Below are 18,669 nucleotides of genomic sequence, written 5' to 3' on the forward strand. Positions count from 1 at the left end.
CTTCTCATTTTAGAGATGGTTTACATCCTCAAGTATTTATAAGTACCTATTTCATTAAATAAATTCTTTGAAAATCTCTTAAATCACTCCTTTCCTATTGCCATTGCCTCGACTCTAGCCCAAGCACTCATGATTTTATAGCTATATTAATTATTTCAACAGTCTCCCATCTACCTCCCTGACTACAGTGCTTCTCTTTAATCAATCTTCTACACAGCTACTAGAGAAAAATCCCACATACATTTTATTTATTAAAATCTCTTTTTCAAAGCCCATGATGGCATCTTATTGCTTCAGATATAAGCTACTGTGACTGGTATTTCTTAGCCCTCCAACAGTGGTTCTCAAAGTATGGTCCCCAGATTAGCAACATTTGCAATAAATATAAGTACTCAGTTAAGCTCTGGATTTTTTATTATTCATTTTTCTGAGGTGGCTGCAAACTCAATTTTTAAAAAACAAACTAATTCACTGTTAAAATATAAAATTTAGAATTAACTTTCTGAAAACATATATTTGCTTTTTATTAAACATAAATCAACTCAATAGTTGAGAAGGATTTATGTTTAATAAAAAGCAAAGTATTTTTCATAATATTAACAAAATTTAAATTTATTCCAATCAAAATTCAACTCCACAAAAATTGTTTCTGTTGCCATTTTTAAAAGAAAACTATTATCTGTACAGATTTTGTGAACCCATTTAATAATAAATGCAACCAAGAAATTCCTAACATGTGTTCCTGTGGACACCTGCAAGTTCACCGTATAACTACCTATTATATAAATAAAAACATTGTGAAAATTGTACCATCAGTTTGAAGCCATGTTACCTGAACATAAACAATAACTGTCATAGGAAATTTTGCCAGCTTTCAGAATAAGAAGACTAGCCAGAGAAATTAACTACTAATGAGATCAAATTAAAAATCTATACACTTGAATTGCCTGGTCCCACAACATGGCCCAAGATGCTCTACTACATTACCTGGCAAATCGCTCCTTATCATTAGACATCTGATCATCATCACACCTGAAGAAGAAAGATAAGATTAGCCCAAAGCATTATACTTGTTATGTCTACTTCATCTGAAATAAAAACTAGAAAGGAGTAAAAGTATTCAATAGGGAAAAAAAGCTAATGGAAAAGCATCACAAAGCAATAGAGATATTGCTATTATTTGTCTTCTGATGTTCTTCCTTGACCTTACTTATCAGATACTGCAAAACAAGATGATAATCTCCTAAGGGCACAGCTAACTGCCCTGTCAGCACCACTCTGATATTAGGGATAGTTTTGTTTTAATTATGGCAAAAACAAAAACAAAAACAAAAAAAAACCATGGCACATAATATTTACCATCTTAACCATTTTTAAGGATACAATTCAGTAGTGCTATACTTAACATTGTTGTGCAACTGATCTATAGAACTTTCTAATCTTGCAAAACTGAGACTCATTATATACACTAAACATCCTCTTCCTGCTCCCAATCCAATTCCCAGCTCCTAGGAACCATCTCTATACTTTGTCTCTAATTTTGACTACTTTAGATACCTCATATAAGTGAGATCATACAGTCTTTTTGTGACTGGCCTATTTTACTTAGTCAAATGTCTTCAACATTCATCACATGTTGTAGCATATGCCAGGATTTCCTTCCTTTTTAAGGCTGAACAATATTCCATTGGACATATATGTCACATTTTCTTTATGTATTCATCTGTCAATGGTTGCTTCCACCTCTTGGATATTGTGAAAATGGGGCAGTGCACATGTGTGTGCAAATATCTAAGACCCTGCTTTCAATTGTTTTGGATATTTATGACCAGGAGTGCAGCTGCTGAATCTACAATAATTCTATTTTTAGTTTTTTGAAGAATCTCCATACTGTTTTCCACAGTGGTTAAATTACAATTTACATTCCGGCCAATAGTGCAAAAGGGTTCCCTCTTTTCACATCCTTATCCAACACTTATTTTCTGTTTCTTTGATGGTACCCATGATCATGGATGTCACAAGGTATCTCACTGTAATTTCAATTTGCATTTCTCTAATGATTAGCGATGCTGAACATCTTTTCATATATTTGTTGGCCTTCTCCATATCTGCTCTTGAAAAATGTGTATTCAAGTCATTTGCCCATTTTTTTTTAAGATTTTATTTATTTATTCACGAGAGACACAGAGAGAGGGGCAGAGACACAGCCAGAAGAAGAAGCAGGCTCCATGCGGGGAGCTCAATGTGGGACTCAATCCGGGGACTCTGGGATCACGCTCTCAGCCAAAGGCAGATGCTCAACCACTAAGCCACCCAGGCATCCCATTTGCCCATTTTTAATCAGGTTGTTTTGTTTTGCTGAATTGCTGTAATTCTTCATATATTGTAGATATTAACCTCTTATCAGATACATGACTTACAAGTATTTTTTTCCATTACATGGGTTATCTTTTCACTGCTTTCTTTGGTGCACAGAAGTTTTTAAGAGATAGTTTTAGATTATTACTTAAACAATGTTCTTTATCTCTCTGATCAAGGAAATAATCCTTCATCCCAACAACTTCTACTTGGGATCATATCTGCTAGATACAGAAAATACAGGATTTGTTGAGGAAGGAAAACCTAACTTTAAAAACACTATTCTCTGGCAGCCCAGGTGGCTCAGTGGTTTAGCGCCGCCTTCAGCCCAGGGCGTGATCCTGGAGACCCGGGATTAAGTCCCATGGCAGGCTCTCTGCATGGAGCCTGCTTCTCCCTCTGCCTGTGTCTCTGCCTCTCTCTCTCTGTCTCTCATGAATAAATAAATAAAATCTTAAAAAGAAAAAAAAAGGGGATCCTTGGGTGGCTCAGCGGTTTAGCGCCTGCCTTTGGCCCGGGGTGCGATCCTGGAGTCCCGGGATCAGGTCCCGCGTCGGGCTCCCGGCATGGAGCCTGCTTCTCCCTCCTCCTGTGTCTCTGCCTCTTTCTCTCTCTCTCTCTCTCTCTATCATAAATAAATAAATAAATAAATAAATAAATAAATAAATAAATAAATAAATGAATGAATGAATGAATGAATGAATCTTTAAAAAAAAAAACACTATTCTCTGCATGATCTAAATTTTCCTCTTCTCACTGCCACAGGATAGAGCAACGATCTACCAACTTTTGGAAGAAAGTGTTTTTGTATGGAGATAGGTAAGTCTCATAAAATTTGCAGTTAAACCAGTTATTAAATTAATGGCAAAAGTCATACTGTTCCTTCACAGATGTAAATCCTCAACTAATCCAATAGGACTCCTGGGTGGCTCAACAGTTAAGCATCTGCCTTTAGTTCAGGTCTAATCCTGGAGTCCCAGGATCGAGTCCCACATCAGGCTCCCTGCATGGAGCCTACTTTTCCCTCTGCCTATGTCTCTGCCTCTCTCTGTGGGTCTCTCATGAATAAATGAATAAAATCTTAAAAAAAAAAATCCAACCCCAAGAATATTCAGTGTTTGAGAATAACAGGAGAGCAGAAGAAAAATGGGCAAACATGAAGAAGTAACTGAATTCCACCTCAAATACAAAGAGTCTGTTTCCAGGACACAAAATATGCTTTAAATCAGATGCTACTAACTCCTAGTGAAAACATGTAACCTGAACTGAAAAGAGAGTCTTATAATTTACATATTAACTTTGAATCTCAAGAATGAGTCTTCTAGATCCTTACTACTCAAAGTATAGTCAGTGGCTGGAAGCAGCACCATCACCTAGGAATAAATCAGAGCATAGAACCTTGGGCCCTACCTCAGGCCTACTGAATTACATTTAATTTTTTTTTTAAGTAATCTCTAGGCCAAACATGGGGCTTGCATTCACCCCCACACTCAAGAGTTGCATGCTCTACCAACTAAGCCAGCCCAGACCTACTGAATTAGAATCTTCACCTTCACAAGAAACCCCAGGTGATTCTGTATATGCACTAAAGTTTGAGAAGCAGTATTGTGGATACTAGTAACTCTGACATTGTACCTGGAGTTTCAAAGGCTTGATATTATTAAAAATGATTTTATAGGTGTCTGGAAAATATAACAAAATGACATTTTAACAAATCAATGAAAAGAGATAATAAATTACAACTTTTAAAAGTAGCATCCACACTGGGTGTTATATACAGTATGTTGGCAAGTTGAATTTAAATAAAATAAAAACAAAAAATTAAAATATAAAAATTAAAACAGCACAACAAAAAACAAAGAGTAGCATCCACCAAGGAAATTTAATGCTGACTTATACAATGCAAGTAAGACTTTCATTGTCCAGAGTGGAAAATTCTCATTGTTTAAAATAAATAAAGAAATTTAGTGATACCTCTCCCAGACATAATGACCCACTATGTAAAATGAATTGTGACAGTCTTTTTTTATGGTTGGGGAAAGGACAAATGAACCTTTCTGGATCTGCATATAGTTTGTGACTACTAGATTTTGTGGAAATAGAGACAATGACTCAGGACAATGACTCAGGGCTAACTGAGAAATATAAATAAGACAAGTGGTTACCTCTATGACATTCAAATGCACAATACAGTTCTACCAATAGCATCTATCAATTATAATCAGGAATTCTCCTTTGGAATAATTCCCAGAACTGTTTGAAGAAGTTGATCCTTCCCCCAAAATTGAAATGTCCTCCCCTCTTCACATTTATTACTACTCAATAAGTCTCAAAAGTCCTCTTGGAGAATTATTTTCTCCAATGTTTTGCAACTATTCCTTTCTGGTAGCCAAGTTACAGTTGTTTTCAAGAATATCTAGTAGGATTCAGCAAATAGTTAGCAGCAAGAAATATAAGCCTAAATAAAAATTACTAAAATGGGGACACCTGGGTGGCTCAACAGTTGAGTGTCTGCCTTCAACTCAGGGCATGATCCCGGGGTCCGGGCTCCTTGTGTGAGCCTGCTTCTCCATCTGCATGTGTCTCTACCTTTCTCTTTGTGTCTCTCATGAATAAATAAAATCTTTTAAAAAAATTACTAAAATGAAAAAAATAGATGTCTCTGACAGAACTTAAGCATTATAAAACAAAACAATGGCAAGCAATTTACAATATGAATATCCTCTATGCAAAAACAAAGACTGAGGATTATGAATGTATGTCCACACATATACATTTAAATATATTTATATATATACTGAATATTTCTGGAAGGATACTCAATAAACTGGAAACTGTAGTTGTCTAAGGGGAAAGGGTCTGAAGTGAAATGAAAACATACTTGCACTACATGTAACTTTGTAATATTTAAAAATTTATAAAATATATTACCAGTTAAGATTTAGTTGTTAGGACAAATGAAATCTGGACACTCGTATAATAAAATAATGGCTTTTTTTTAATAGGGCTCCATTATCGATTAAATATTTGTTATTCAACAAAGTAGACCCACCTAGGTAATATTTTCAACTTTGGAAAGAAAAAAAGGTAAGCTACAGTCAAGGTTATCTTCCTTTCTTTGACTCTTACTGCTTGTGCTCGCTTTGGCAGCACATATACTAAAATTGACTCTTACTGCTTTCCTTATTTTTTTTCTAAAGATTTTATTTATTTATTCATAGAGACAGAGAGAGAGAGAGAGAGAGAGAGAGAGAGGCAGAGACACAGGCAGAGGGAGAAGCAGGCATCATACAGAGAGCCCGACGTGGAACTCGATCCCAGGTCTCCAGAATCACGCCCTGAGCTGCAGGCGGCACTAAACCACTGCGGCACAGGGGCTGCCCTGCTTTCCTTATTTAAAAACAAAACCTTGGGATCCCTGGGTGGCGCAGCAGTTTAGCGCCTGCCTTTGGCCCAGGGCGCGATCCTGGAGACCTGGGATCAAATCCCACGTCAGGCTCCCGGTGCATGGAGCCTGCTTCTCCCTCTGTGCCTATGTCTCTGCCTCTCTCTCTCTCTCTCTCTCTCTCTCTGTGTGTGTGACTATCATAAATAAAAATAAAAATTAAAAAAAAAAACAAATAATTGGTCTTCAGCAAGAATAAGTATTTCCCTTCTCTGAAAGAACTCCTCCAACAATATATCGAAAAGTCCATTTTCAGTGCTCCAGAAGATTCATTATTTAAGGATACAAATTCTAATTCCTGCTCTGAAAGAATCAATGGGCATCAGAAAATATGAAAGGTACATTAATGTCCCCCTCCCCCCGCAATGAATTACACCTTGGCTTCCTAACACACTGACTCAGGACTTGAACATAAGATTTGCTTTCGCCAAAGGAACACCAGCAAATGTCAATACAAAGCAGAGGCTTGATAAGCACTTAGACTGAGACTTGCCCTTCACACTGTAGCCATTGGCATGTAAAGAAACTCAGTCTGACATTCTTAAAGATAAGACCACAAAGAAAACAGAATAACCATCCAGCCAACCCACAACATTGTGAGAAATAATATATCATTGTTGTTTTTAAACCACACAGCAATAGAAAACTAAAACAGAGGGTCTTGGAAATTCTCTGCCCTCTCTTCACTGAGCTCCTTCCTCTGGATCCATTTAAAAAATGCTTGAAAATGTTATAAGGTATAACACAATAGGAAACTTTAGTTTTAGGATAAAGAACTTGCCTTAGGCCTAAGGACAAAAATATTACAAGTCAGAAATATAAAGATTATGAACTAATCTTTAATATCAGAAACCTAAGAAAATTTTTAAAAATCTTACCTCAAAAATTTACTGTTCCCTTCTCCATCATCATCAAAATCCAACCTGGGTAAAACCAACAATAAATATTATAAGCCCACTGACAATACAGAAAATTAAGAAATTAATATTTCTCAACCCACAAGCTATCTGAACATCCACCCAAATGGAAGAAGGAAAAGAGGAAGTAGACACAGAAGTCAAAGCTATGTGATTTCCTCCTTGTATCCAACTAGGCAATCAAAAGAGTACCTACCTGCTGCTGCCTTCTATTTTCCTAAGTTGGCACTCTCCACTTTTGCCAAAGTTTTACACTAGAGTACAACCTCTATCAAAGGAACAGGAATCCACTCAAAAGTGAAAATAAAAAATTAATATGAATAACTCAGGTCTGGGACACCTGAATGGCTCAGCGGTTAAGTGTTTGCCTTCAGTCCAGGGCATGATGCTGGAGACCAGAGAGCAAGTACCGCATCGGGCTCCCTGCATGGAGCCTGCTTCTCCCTCTGCCTGTGTCTCTGCCTCTCTCTCTCTGTGTCTCTCATGAATAAATAAATAAAATCTTAAAAAAATAATAATTCAGGTCCACCTTTCATTTCTTTTTTTTTTTTTTTTAAAGATTTTATTTATTTATTCATGAGAGAGAGAGACTGGCAGAGACACAGGCAGAGGGAGAAGCAGGCTCCGTGCAGGGAGCCCGACGCGGGACTCGATCCCAGGACTCTGGGATCATGCCCTGGGCCGAAGGCAGGCGCCAAACCGCTGAGCCACCCAGGGATCCCCCACCTTTCATTTCTATAGTCTAAGCTATGTTACTGGCTTTCTGAAACATTCCAAAACAGTGATGTTATATACAGAAGCAATTTAAGATCTCAGAAGGTTATTAATTAATGCTTTTTTCCATCACACATCTAAGAAACATGTAATACATACTAGAGAGAGGAAAACAAGAGACTTGCCGTCAAGGGACCTTCTACCTAGACAAATACAAATATAAAACAAGAATAGAAAAGTGCCGGGATCCCTGGGTGGCGCAGCGGTTTGGCGCCTGCCTTTGGCCCAGGGCGTGATCCTGGAGACCCCGGATCGAATCCCACGTCGGGCTCCCGGTGTACGGAGCCTGCTTCTCCCTCTGCCTATGTCTCTGCCTCTCTCTCTCTCTCTCTGTGTGTGTGTGTGTGACTATCATAAATAAATAAAAAATTAAAAAAAATAGAATGGAAAAGTGCCATGTGAGAAGCACAAGCAATATGCTATAAGGCATTTAGTAAAAGCAACAGTGATGGGCAGCCCCGGTGGCTCAGCGATTTAGTGCTGCCTTCGGCCCGGGGTGTGATCCTGGAGACCCGGGATCGAGTCCCATGTCGGGCTCCCTGCATGGGGCCTGCTTCTCCCTCTGCCTCTCTCTCTCTGTGTCTGTCATGAATAAATAAAAAATCTTTAAAAAAAAAAAAAACAACAGTGACTTTCATTTCAAGGGATTAGGGAAGATTATAAGTAATAAGGTAGGCCTCAGAACAGCAGAAAAAGAAAACACAGTATTCCAAAACCTGTGGGATGCAGGTTATTATTATTATTATTAATCTCTATACTCTATATTACCACCCTAACCCCACATTATGAGTCTCTAGATGGGTTGGTTATACATGACATATACAGTGTCAATCCTGAAAGTGTTCCTTCCTCTTCCTCCCTGTAGCCCCCTAATTACCTGTCAAAATCTACCCAATAACTCCATTTCTAAAAATCTACCTTAAGGAAATAACTCAAAAGAGATAAAAAAAAAATTATATACAAAGATGTTCACAGAGCATTACATATACTAGCAAAAACTTCAAAATAACTTAAATTTCCCAAAAAGGAACTGAGTACATCCCTTTGTGTAACTTAAAAATCATATTTCTATAAAATAACAGTAATGAAAAAAGGTTACATACAATTAGGTGAAAAGACGAGGCTATATAAAACTATCTAATTATAGATTCCAACTACTAAAAGATCTACATATAAAGAATGAAGAAACTATACTAAAAAACTGATTTGAAATGACAGGGTAGTAGGATAATTTCTATTCTTTCTATTTTCCAATCTTTATTTAAAAGAATGAAAAAATAAATAAATAAATAAATGTATATTTCTTCTTTAATTGATTACCAATAATAGACATTCATTTCAGAAAATCTGAAAATAAAAACAAGTCTCCCATAATCTCATCATCTAGAAATCTGAGGAGTATCCTTTCAGTTTTTCTAGGCACATGTTACATATTTCCTTCTGACAGAGTAATATGTTACATAAACTGTAATGTCCCAACATACTGTGAATATTTTTCTCTACTGATACATGTTACCTCCAATAACTGTACAGTATTCCATTTCAAATATACTAAAATTTACTCAACTAATCCCCTAATTTTGATATTTATAGTGCTTCTAATTGTTTGCTATTATACATAACCATAACATTGTGTTTAAGAGCGTGAACTCTAAAACTAACCTCCCAAGATTCATATCAAATATCTTCCACTTACTCCCTTTAGAACCTTGAGTAAGTTGTTATTCAATGAGTTAATGTAAAACTCCTGGAGACATAGTAAGTCTTAATATGCTACTCATGTTACCCTAACTCCAAGGATGACTTGCATTACTATTAGCAGGTGAAACTTAAAGACTAGCTATATTAGATTTAAAAAAAAATTTTTTTGGGGGATCCCTAGGTGGCGCAGCGGTTGGGCGCCTGCCTTTGGCCCGGGGCGCGATCCTGGAGACCCGGGATCGAATCCCACATCAGGCTCCCGGTGCATGGAGCCTGCTTCTCCCTCTGCCTATGTCTCTGCCTTTCTCTCTCTGTGACTATAATAAATAAATAAAAAAAATTATAAAAAAAAAATTTTTTTTGACAGAGAGAAAGCAAGTGTGCATGTGCAAGTGGGGGGAAGGGACAGAGGGAGAGACAGCATCTTAAGCAGGCTCCAGGCCCAGCACAGAGACCAACGCAGGGCTCCATCTCATAATCTGGAGATCACAACCCAAGATGAAACCAAGTCGGACACTCAACCAACTGAGCCATCCAGGTGCCCCTTAGCTAAACAATTTTTAAGAGAAATTTAACACCAAAAAAATACTATCCATTCTCCCAAGCCTCTTTTATTATTTTTTTTTCTTTTTAAAGATTCATTTATTTACTTGGGGCACAGTTGCTTAGGCATCCAACTCTTAGTTTCAGCTCAAGCCATGATCTTCATGGGTCATGGGATAGAGCCCTGAATTAGGCTCTGAGCTCACTGGGAAAAGATTCTCCCCCTCAAAAAAATAAAAAAATAAAAATAAAGATTCTCTCCCTCTGTCCCTCCCCACACATGCATGCACTAACCCCCCACCCCATCCCACCCCCCACATATAAATAAATAAATCATTTAAGAAAAGTTAGTCCTTAACTTACAAAGGAAAACCCATAAGACTAATGGAAATTTCTCAACAGAAACTTGGCAAGCCAGAAGAGAGTGGCATGAAATATTCAAAGTGTAGAATGAGAAAATCTGCAGCCAAAAATACTCTATCCATCAAGGCCATCATTCAGAAGAGGAGAGATAAAGGCTTTCCCAAACAAAAACTAGGGGAGTTTGTGACCACTAAACCAGGCCTGCAAGAAACATTAAAGTGACTCTGAGTGCAAACAAGAAACCAAAGACAAGAAAAGATCAGAAAAAATCTCCAGAAACAACAGGACAAGTAATAAAATGGTTATAAATACCTATCTATCAATGATTACTTTGAATGAAAATGGCTCAAACACTCCAATCAAAAGATAAAGGGTGTGAGAATGGATTAAAAAAAAAAACAAACAAACAAGATCTATATGCTGCCTACAAGAAACTCATTTTAGACCTAAAGATACCTGCAGATTGAAAAGTGAGATGATGGGGAAAAAAAAAAAAAAGAAAAGTGAGATGATGGAGAACATCATGCAAATAAATGTCAAAAGAAAGTTGGAATAGCAATACAAAGTAGACTTCTACATTCTTTTATTGTTTTAGTCCTGCTTCGGTATCTGAGTGGTACTGGCCTCATGAAATAAATAACTGATGGAATGGTTTCATGGAATAACTGTGAATGTGATCCGTTTCATTATCTGCAAGATTCTGATAAAAACTCATTATTATTATTTTTAAATTTTTGGTGGGGTTCACCAATGAAGCCTTCTGCCTGGAGTGTTTCTGTGCTGGGAGATTTTATTTTATTTTTGCATTTTAAAAATTGTATTTAAATTCAATTAATGTGGTTAAAGCATTGCCAATTTTATTTATTTTTTAAATATTTTATTGGTTTATTCATGAGACACAGAGAGAGAAGGCAGAAACATAGGCAGAAGGAGAAGCAGGCTCCTCATAGGGAGCCCAATGTGGTACTTGATCCCGGAATTCCAGGATCACACTCTGAGCCAAAGGCAGAAGCTCAACCGCTGAGCCACCTAGGCGTCCCCAATTTTGTTTATGTTTTTGGAAAAACTTAATCATTACTTTCAATGTTATGTTATTGTTTATTCTGATCTCTATCTTATTTCTTTTTTTTATCTTTTTAATTTTTATTTATTTATGATAGTCACAGAGAGAGAGAGAGAGAGAGAGAGAGAGAGAGAGAGGCAGAGACATAGGCAGAGGAAGAAGCAGGCTCCATGCACCGGGAGCCCGATGTGGGATTCGATCCCGGGTCTCCAGGATCACGCCCTGGGCCAAAGGCAGGCGCCAAACCACTGCGCCACCTAGGGATCCCTATCTTATTTATTTCTGATTTTTGTATTCCTTCATTAAATTTTAGTTGTTTCTTCATTTTCTAGCCCTCTGTGGTATAATGTCACCTTATTTGAGTTTCTTAATATAAGCATTTACAGCATAAGTTTCACTCTAACATCTGTTTTCACTGCATCCCACAGGTTTTGGAATACTGTGTTTTCTTTTTCTGCTATTCTGAGGCATATTTTGATTTGCTGTTTGATTTCTTATTTGACCCACTGCTTGTGCAATGTGTTAATTTTTACATAATAAATATTTTCATTTACATTGCACATTTTCCAGCTTTATTGTTGATCTTTAGTTTTGTACCACTGTATTTGGAAAATACACTTGGTGTGATTTTAGTCTTCTTAAATTTGCAGTATTTGGTATACCTCTTTTTATGTGACTTCACCAGAGGATTCTTCTGTGTTTACTCAAAGGAAATGCGTATTCTATTTTACTTGGAGGGAAGGTTTTACATATATCTTTTAGAACCATGTATTCTAAAGTCAATGCTTCATATAAGAAACACTCTTATTGAAAAAAAGAGTACATATAAAAAGTACTTTAAATGTACTCATTTAAAGTAAAGTACATCAGAGGGAAGGTGGGGAGGTGGGTGAACTAGGTGAAAGGGCACACTTGTCTAGATGAACACCTGAGTAATGATATGTAGAATTGCTGAATCAATATACTGTATACCTGAAACTAATAAAATACTGTGCATTAACTACATAGTAATTAAAGGAATAATCTTAATTTAAAAATATTTTTTAAAAAAAACCTGCATATAAGAAACTTAGATAAAACATTAATTCTGTAAAAAGGAAAAAATTCCAGGAACTAAAGAGCAGTATCTGACAGCAGTGCAGTTAGTAACCAGTTGAAATGAAAGGGTTAGGCATAGCAAAGAGGATTCAGCCACTAACTGAATCAGGCTGGTTTATAAGAGAGGCACATATGACACATGATACCCAAACTTACCCTGGACGCCGCTTAATAGCCCTGTGAACAATGGCTCCTCCACCTTGAATCCCAGCTGCAGGGTTTCCTGCGGCAATGGCTGGACCCAATGACGGTACATCTGATGTCATTTCTATGACAGAAAAATGGAAATATACATTTAATAAAGATAGTCCGTCACCTGGGTAGCTCAGTAGTTAAGCATCTGCCTTTGGCTCAGGTTGTGATCCCAGGGTCCTGGAATCGAGTTCCACATCAGGTGGGGTGCTTGCTTCTCCATCTGCCTATGTCTCTGCCTCTCTCAGGGTGCTTGCTTCTCCCTCTGCCTATGTCTCTGCCTCTTTGTCTCTCATGAATGAATAAATAAGATATTAAAAAAAATAGTCCTTCTTATCATCATTAAGTTAGCTAGTCAAGGTATGGATGAAATCTCAGTAGTTTGCTAGAAAACCCATACGCAGATTGCTTTTCTGGAATTCTTACACAGGTGAAAGCATACATTCCCTATATTCAGTTCCCTCCAACTTCACAGAGTTAGGAAGAAGGAGTACTGTATTCTATTTGCAACTTCATTTTTAAAAGCTTATGATAGACACATATGCTAATCTAAAACAACACACAATCGATTTATACATTTTATTCACCCAACAAACACATATATAACTTAGATCCTTGGGATGCGTGGGTGGGTCAGCAGTTGAGCGTCTGCCTTCGGCTCAGGGCATGATCCCAGGGGTCCCACATCAGGTCCCCCGCAGAGAGCCTGCTCCTCCCTCTGCCTGTGTCTCTACCTCTATGTGTCTCTCATAAATAACTAAATAAATAAATTCTTTAAAAAAAATTTAGATCCTTTTATTTATCTAGCAAAAATAGAAAAGAACTCAAAATAACTGAAATTCTAACTCTACCTAGCAATAACAAAATAGCACTCTTCTTTCCTTCTCTAAAGTAGTGTCAGTGAAAGCCAGCTAAAACAGGTTTAAATAAGGTCCTATATCCCATAATACAAAAATATCCAAGCTTCAATTTTAAAAAAGAAAATCACTCATCATACCAAGAACCAAGAAGATCTCAAACTGAATAAAAATAATGATATGACATAAATGTTAAGATTATTGGACAAAGGTTTTAAGAATAGTCACTATAAAAATGCTTCAACAAAAAAAATGCTTCAACAATTTTTTTTTAAGATTTTATTTATTTATTCGTGAGAGACACACAGAGAGAGAGGCAGAGACACAGACAGAGGGAGAAGCAGGCTCCATGCAGAGAACCCGACGTGGGACTCGATCCGGGGACCCGAGGATCACACCCTGGGTGGAAGGCAGGTGCTAAACCGCTGAGCCACCCAGGCATCCCTACTTCAACAATTATTAACACAGTTCAAACAAACTGAAAAGCAAAAAGAAAAAAAAAGTTTCTACAAAGAAACAATATAAAGAAGAATCAAATAGAAATTTTAGAACTGAAAAATAACAAATAAAAATTTAAGTGGATTGATTCAACAGCAGGATGGAGAGAACAAAGAGAAGAATCAGTGAAATGGAAGGCAGAACACAAGAAATTACCCATTAAAATCCTGGGAGAAAGAAGAGAAAGAGGGCAAAGCTGAAAAATAATGTCCGAAAATGTCACAAATTTGGGAAGAGATGTAACCTGATTCAGGAAACTGAGTAAATACCAAAAAAGATAAACCTAAGGAAATCCATTCCAACACATGTCACAATTAAACTTCTAAAAACTGGGATGCCTGGGTGACTCAGTGGTTGAGTTTCTGCCTTTGACTGGGAGGGTGATCCTGGGGTCCCAGAATCAAGCCCTACATGGGGCTCCCTGCAGGGAGCCTGCTTCTCCCTCTGCCTATGTCTCTGCCTCTCTCTGTGTCTCTCTCATGAATATATAAATGAAATCTTTAAAAAAAAAAAAAAAAGAATACAGTTTGCAAAAATATGGGTAAAATTCAGAGCCTTTTCTTTTCCTCTGGAGTTTTCTAAATTATGTTTGGTGGTTGAAACAAAAATACAACACTATCTGCTATGGTTCTGGATGTTTATAGAGGAAATATTTAAAACAATTAAATTAACAAATGCAGATACCAAAAGGAGGTAAAATGTTAACACTTAAAGTGGTAAAATGAGCATAAAATAAGCATATAAAATGATAGTCAACATCATTAGCCAGTGAGGGAAATGCAAATTGAAGCCACACTGAAATGTACTACATACCTATCGGAATGGCTAACATAAAAACAAACAAAACCAAAACCAAAACCAATACCAAATGTTGGGAAGGATACAGAAAAAGTAGATCACTTATACATTGCTGGTAGATGTAATACAGAGCAGCCACTTCAGAAAATAGCTTGGAAGTTTTTTTTAAAAAACTTGGGATGCAGGGATCCCTGGGTGGCTCAGTGGTTTAGCACCTGCCTTCAGCTCAGGGCATGATCCTGGCATCCGTGGATCGAGTCCCACATTGGGCTCCCTGCATGGAGCCTGCTTCTTCCTCTGCCTGTGTCTCAGCCTCTCTCTCTCTCTCTGTATCTCTCATGAATAAATAAATAAAATCTTAAAAAAAAAAAATTGGGATGATCGGATGGGTCAGTCAGTTAAGCACCTTACTTAAGCCCAGGTCATCCTGGGATAAAGACCCACGTCCTACTCTGTACTTAGAGGGGAGTCTGCTTCTCCCTCTCTGCCCTTCCCTCTCCCACTCATGCTCTCTAATAAATAAAATCTTTAAAATACCACAACTAAACATGTCACTAACATACAATCTAGCACTGCACTGATGGGTGTTTATCCCAAAAAATGAAGACATGTCAACACACAACCCTGTACACAAATTTTTATAGCACTTTTTCATTCGTAATAGGCAAAAGCTGAAGAAAAGAAAATCCAAATGTCCTTCAATAGGTGAACTGTGATATATACCCATTATCACTGAATATTACTCAGCAACAAAAGGAATAAAGTATTATTATTACTAGATACAACAACTGGATGAATCTCCAGAGAATCACAAGGTGAAGAAAGCCAACTGCAAAAGGTTGTGTATTAAATGATTCCATTTATAGAAACATTCTTAAGATGACAAAATTATAGAGATAGAGAACAGATTAGGAGCTGCCCTGACAGTGGGGGGGAGGGTACAAGGAAAGCTGATATAGCTGTAAAGAGGCACCAGGAGGGGCTCTTTTGATGATAGAAATCAGTATCTTGACTGTAATAATGTAAATATTATGGTCATGATATTGTGTACTATAGTTTTGCAAGACACCAGCATTGAGATAGCGGGTTAAGGGAAGGGATCTCTGTATTACTTCTCATAATTGCAAATGAACCTAAAATTATCTCAAGGTAATAAGTTTAAAGTTTTAAAACATTTTTAAAGTCATATACTTCATCTTCCTTTTGAACTTTAAAATCTGTAAAGTTCTAATAACAATTCTTGAAATTAATTTAATGACATTAAATTTTAATGTTAAATTTGAAAGAGCAGCAATATGGCATTGCATTTTCTCATCCAGGAATATGGTACATCTTACATTTGTTCATATCTTTCCTAATGTCCTTTAATAAAATTTTATTATTCACATAAGTCTTACATACTTCTTGCTCTAATTATTTTTAGGTATTTTATGCTCATTAATATTGTAAATGAAATCACTTTTCCATTTCAACTTCTAACTAGTTATTGCTAGAATAAAAGAAAACTACTGATTGCAATATATTTATATTATACCCAAATAACTTTACTAATTTGTCTTATATAAAAGCAGTAGTTTATTGAATTTTCTTAGTATAAAATCAGTGTACCGATAGTACGACCTAATGGGTTGTTTTTTTTGTTTGTTTGTTTTTTAAGCCCTCACCGTGTGCCTCTCATTTATTCCCACAATGACCCAATGAAGTTGAAGAAGGGTTCAACAGTTGTCACCAGGGACACATGGGTGATTCAGTGGTTGAGCGTCTGCCTTTGGCTCAGGGCATGATCCCCAGGTCCTGGGATCTAGTCCCACATCAGGCTCCTCTTGGGGAGCCTGCTTCTTCTCCTTCTGCCTAGGTCTCTGCCTCTCTCTCTGTGTCTCTCATGAATAAATAAATAAAATCTTAAAAAAAAAATTACCAACAAAGAGGTCCATGTCCTAAAACAGGTTAAGCCACTTTCATCTAGAGAATCTCCAAAATGAACATGGATATCTCTGAGTTATCATTTTCACTAGACTTAATTTGGGGTTTTAATTCTATTGATTTAACAGATTTTTTAAAATCAGGAATGTACTTTTTATTTATTTTTTTTTAATATTTTTTTTTAATTTTTTTTTTTATTTATGATAGTCACACAGAGAGAGAGAGGGGCAGAGACACAGGCAGAGGGAGAAGCAGGCTCCATGCACCGGGAGCCCGACGTGGGATTCGATCCCGGGTCTCCAGGATCGCGCCCTGGGCCAAAGGCAGGCACCAAACCGCTGCGCCACCCAGGGATCCCAGGAATGTACTTTTTAAAATCTGAAACAAATACTTTTGTAAAGCATTTAATACAATTATATTTTTCTTTTAATTTGTTAATAACGTGAATTACAAGTTTTCTCAGGTTGAAACATCTTTGAGTTCCTGAAATAACCTCCATAACTGCAGTAGATTGAATAATATAAAGATGCATGTCCACATAGAACCTCAGAATGTCATCTTATTTCAAAATAGGGTCAACTGAAGATTTAATTAGCTAAGACTGAGGTCATAATGGGTTAGAGAGGGTTATAAATCCAATGGTTGGTCTGTTTTGTTTTGTCTTTTAAAATCTGAGAGAGAGAAAGAAAGAGTGAGAGCACAGGCACCTGCAGGCAAGGAGGAGGGAAAAAGGGAGAGGAAGAGAAAATCTCAAGTCTCAAGCAAACTAGCACTCAGCACCTGATCTCAACTGAAATCAGGACTTGGGCAGAAATCAAGAGTCAGACACTCAACCCACTGTGCCACCCAGGCACCCCAAATGCTTTCTCCATGAGAGGAAGGAGAGACACAATGGATACAGAGACATGTCCAGGAACTAAAAAAGAGGGAGACATTTCTCCCTTAGAGCCTCCAGAAGGAACCAACGCTACTAACATCTTCACTTCAGATTCTGATCCTCCAGAACCGTGAAAAAATAAATGATTGTTGTTGTAAACCCCCTCATTTGTTAATTTGACACAGCAGGCCTGGGAAACTAATACAATAATGATCTATACTCTTTTAATATACTTTGGATTTGAATCACTAATATTAGTTCCTTTCAAGTGGAAGAACTTAGGGTAGCGTAGTTAAGGAGTGTTCTTATTGCACTGAAATTAGGTACCTTCTACTAAAATCACAATTTGACCAAAATTACAGAAAAATAGTAAATATAACATATTTTTAGTCAGTCAACATAATCTCCCAGATTTAAAGAAAAGCTACTTTCCTGAAACAGAGGAAAAATAACACAAAACTAAGTCACTGAAAACACACAACTGAGGAAAACAGGGGTCATAATGGAAACATTCCAAGTTGGAAAGGGACACCTGGGTGGCTCAGTCAGTTAAGTATCTGTCCAACTCTTGATTTCAGCTTAGGTCGTAATCTCAGGGGTTGTATGATCAAGCACTACATTGAGTTCAGTGCTTAGGGTGGAGTCTGTTTAAGATATTTGCTCTCCCTCTGCCCTTCCCCTGACTCGTGCTCTCCCTTTCTCTCTCAAGTAAATAAATAAATATATTTATAAAAAATTTTAACTAAATAATAAAATGTTCAAAAAGAAAGCTTGGGAACAATAATTCATCATATGCTCAATGTCTAAAATATGAGCCACTTTGGATATGCTTTTAATGTTTTATTTATTATTCCTAAAATCTACATCCAAATTATATTTACAATAAATTGCACCTAACCTAGGGGCACCTGGGTGGCTCAGTGGTTGAGCATCTGCCTTTGGCTCAGGTCATGATCCTGGGGTCCTAGGATCCAGTTCCAGATCAGGCTCCCCACACGGAGCTGCCTGTGTCTCTGCCTCTCTCTCTATCTCTCTCATGAATAAATAAAATCTTTAAAATATGTATACACACACACACACATACACACATATATGTGATGAGAATAAATTTAAAAGAGAAATAAATCTGTGGAAAAGAAATAGAGCTAAAAGATACCCCTAAAACACAATAAACATGAGAAGTGAACCGATCTACAAATATTCAAATTAACTTGACATTAGTGTTCTTTAAAGAAAATACACAAACAGCCAACAAGCATATA

General features: G+C 37.0%; 1 protein-coding gene across 1 annotated transcript in view; it reads right to left on the reverse strand.

Annotated features, from left to right (window-relative positions):
• ARNT (aryl hydrocarbon receptor nuclear translocator) overlaps positions 1-18,669 on the reverse strand; it is a 67,618-nt gene that overhangs the window by 36,233 nt on the left and 12,716 nt on the right. The window contains exons 2-4 of the mRNA XM_055312313.1: positions 12,419-12,530; positions 6,682-6,726; positions 988-1,032 (exon numbers count right to left, since the gene is read on the reverse strand). Of these exons, the coding sequence (XP_055168288.1) occupies positions 988-1,032; positions 6,682-6,726; positions 12,419-12,530 (202 nt within the window). The remainder of the gene's footprint in view (positions 1-987; positions 1,033-6,681; positions 6,727-12,418; positions 12,531-18,669) is intronic.

This window comes from Nyctereutes procyonoides, unplaced genomic scaffold (assembly GCF_905146905.1).
Source record: "Nyctereutes procyonoides isolate TBG_1078 unplaced genomic scaffold, NYPRO_anot_genome, whole genome shotgun sequence".
Classification (NCBI taxonomy): Eukaryota; Metazoa; Chordata; class Mammalia; order Carnivora; family Canidae; genus Nyctereutes; species Nyctereutes procyonoides.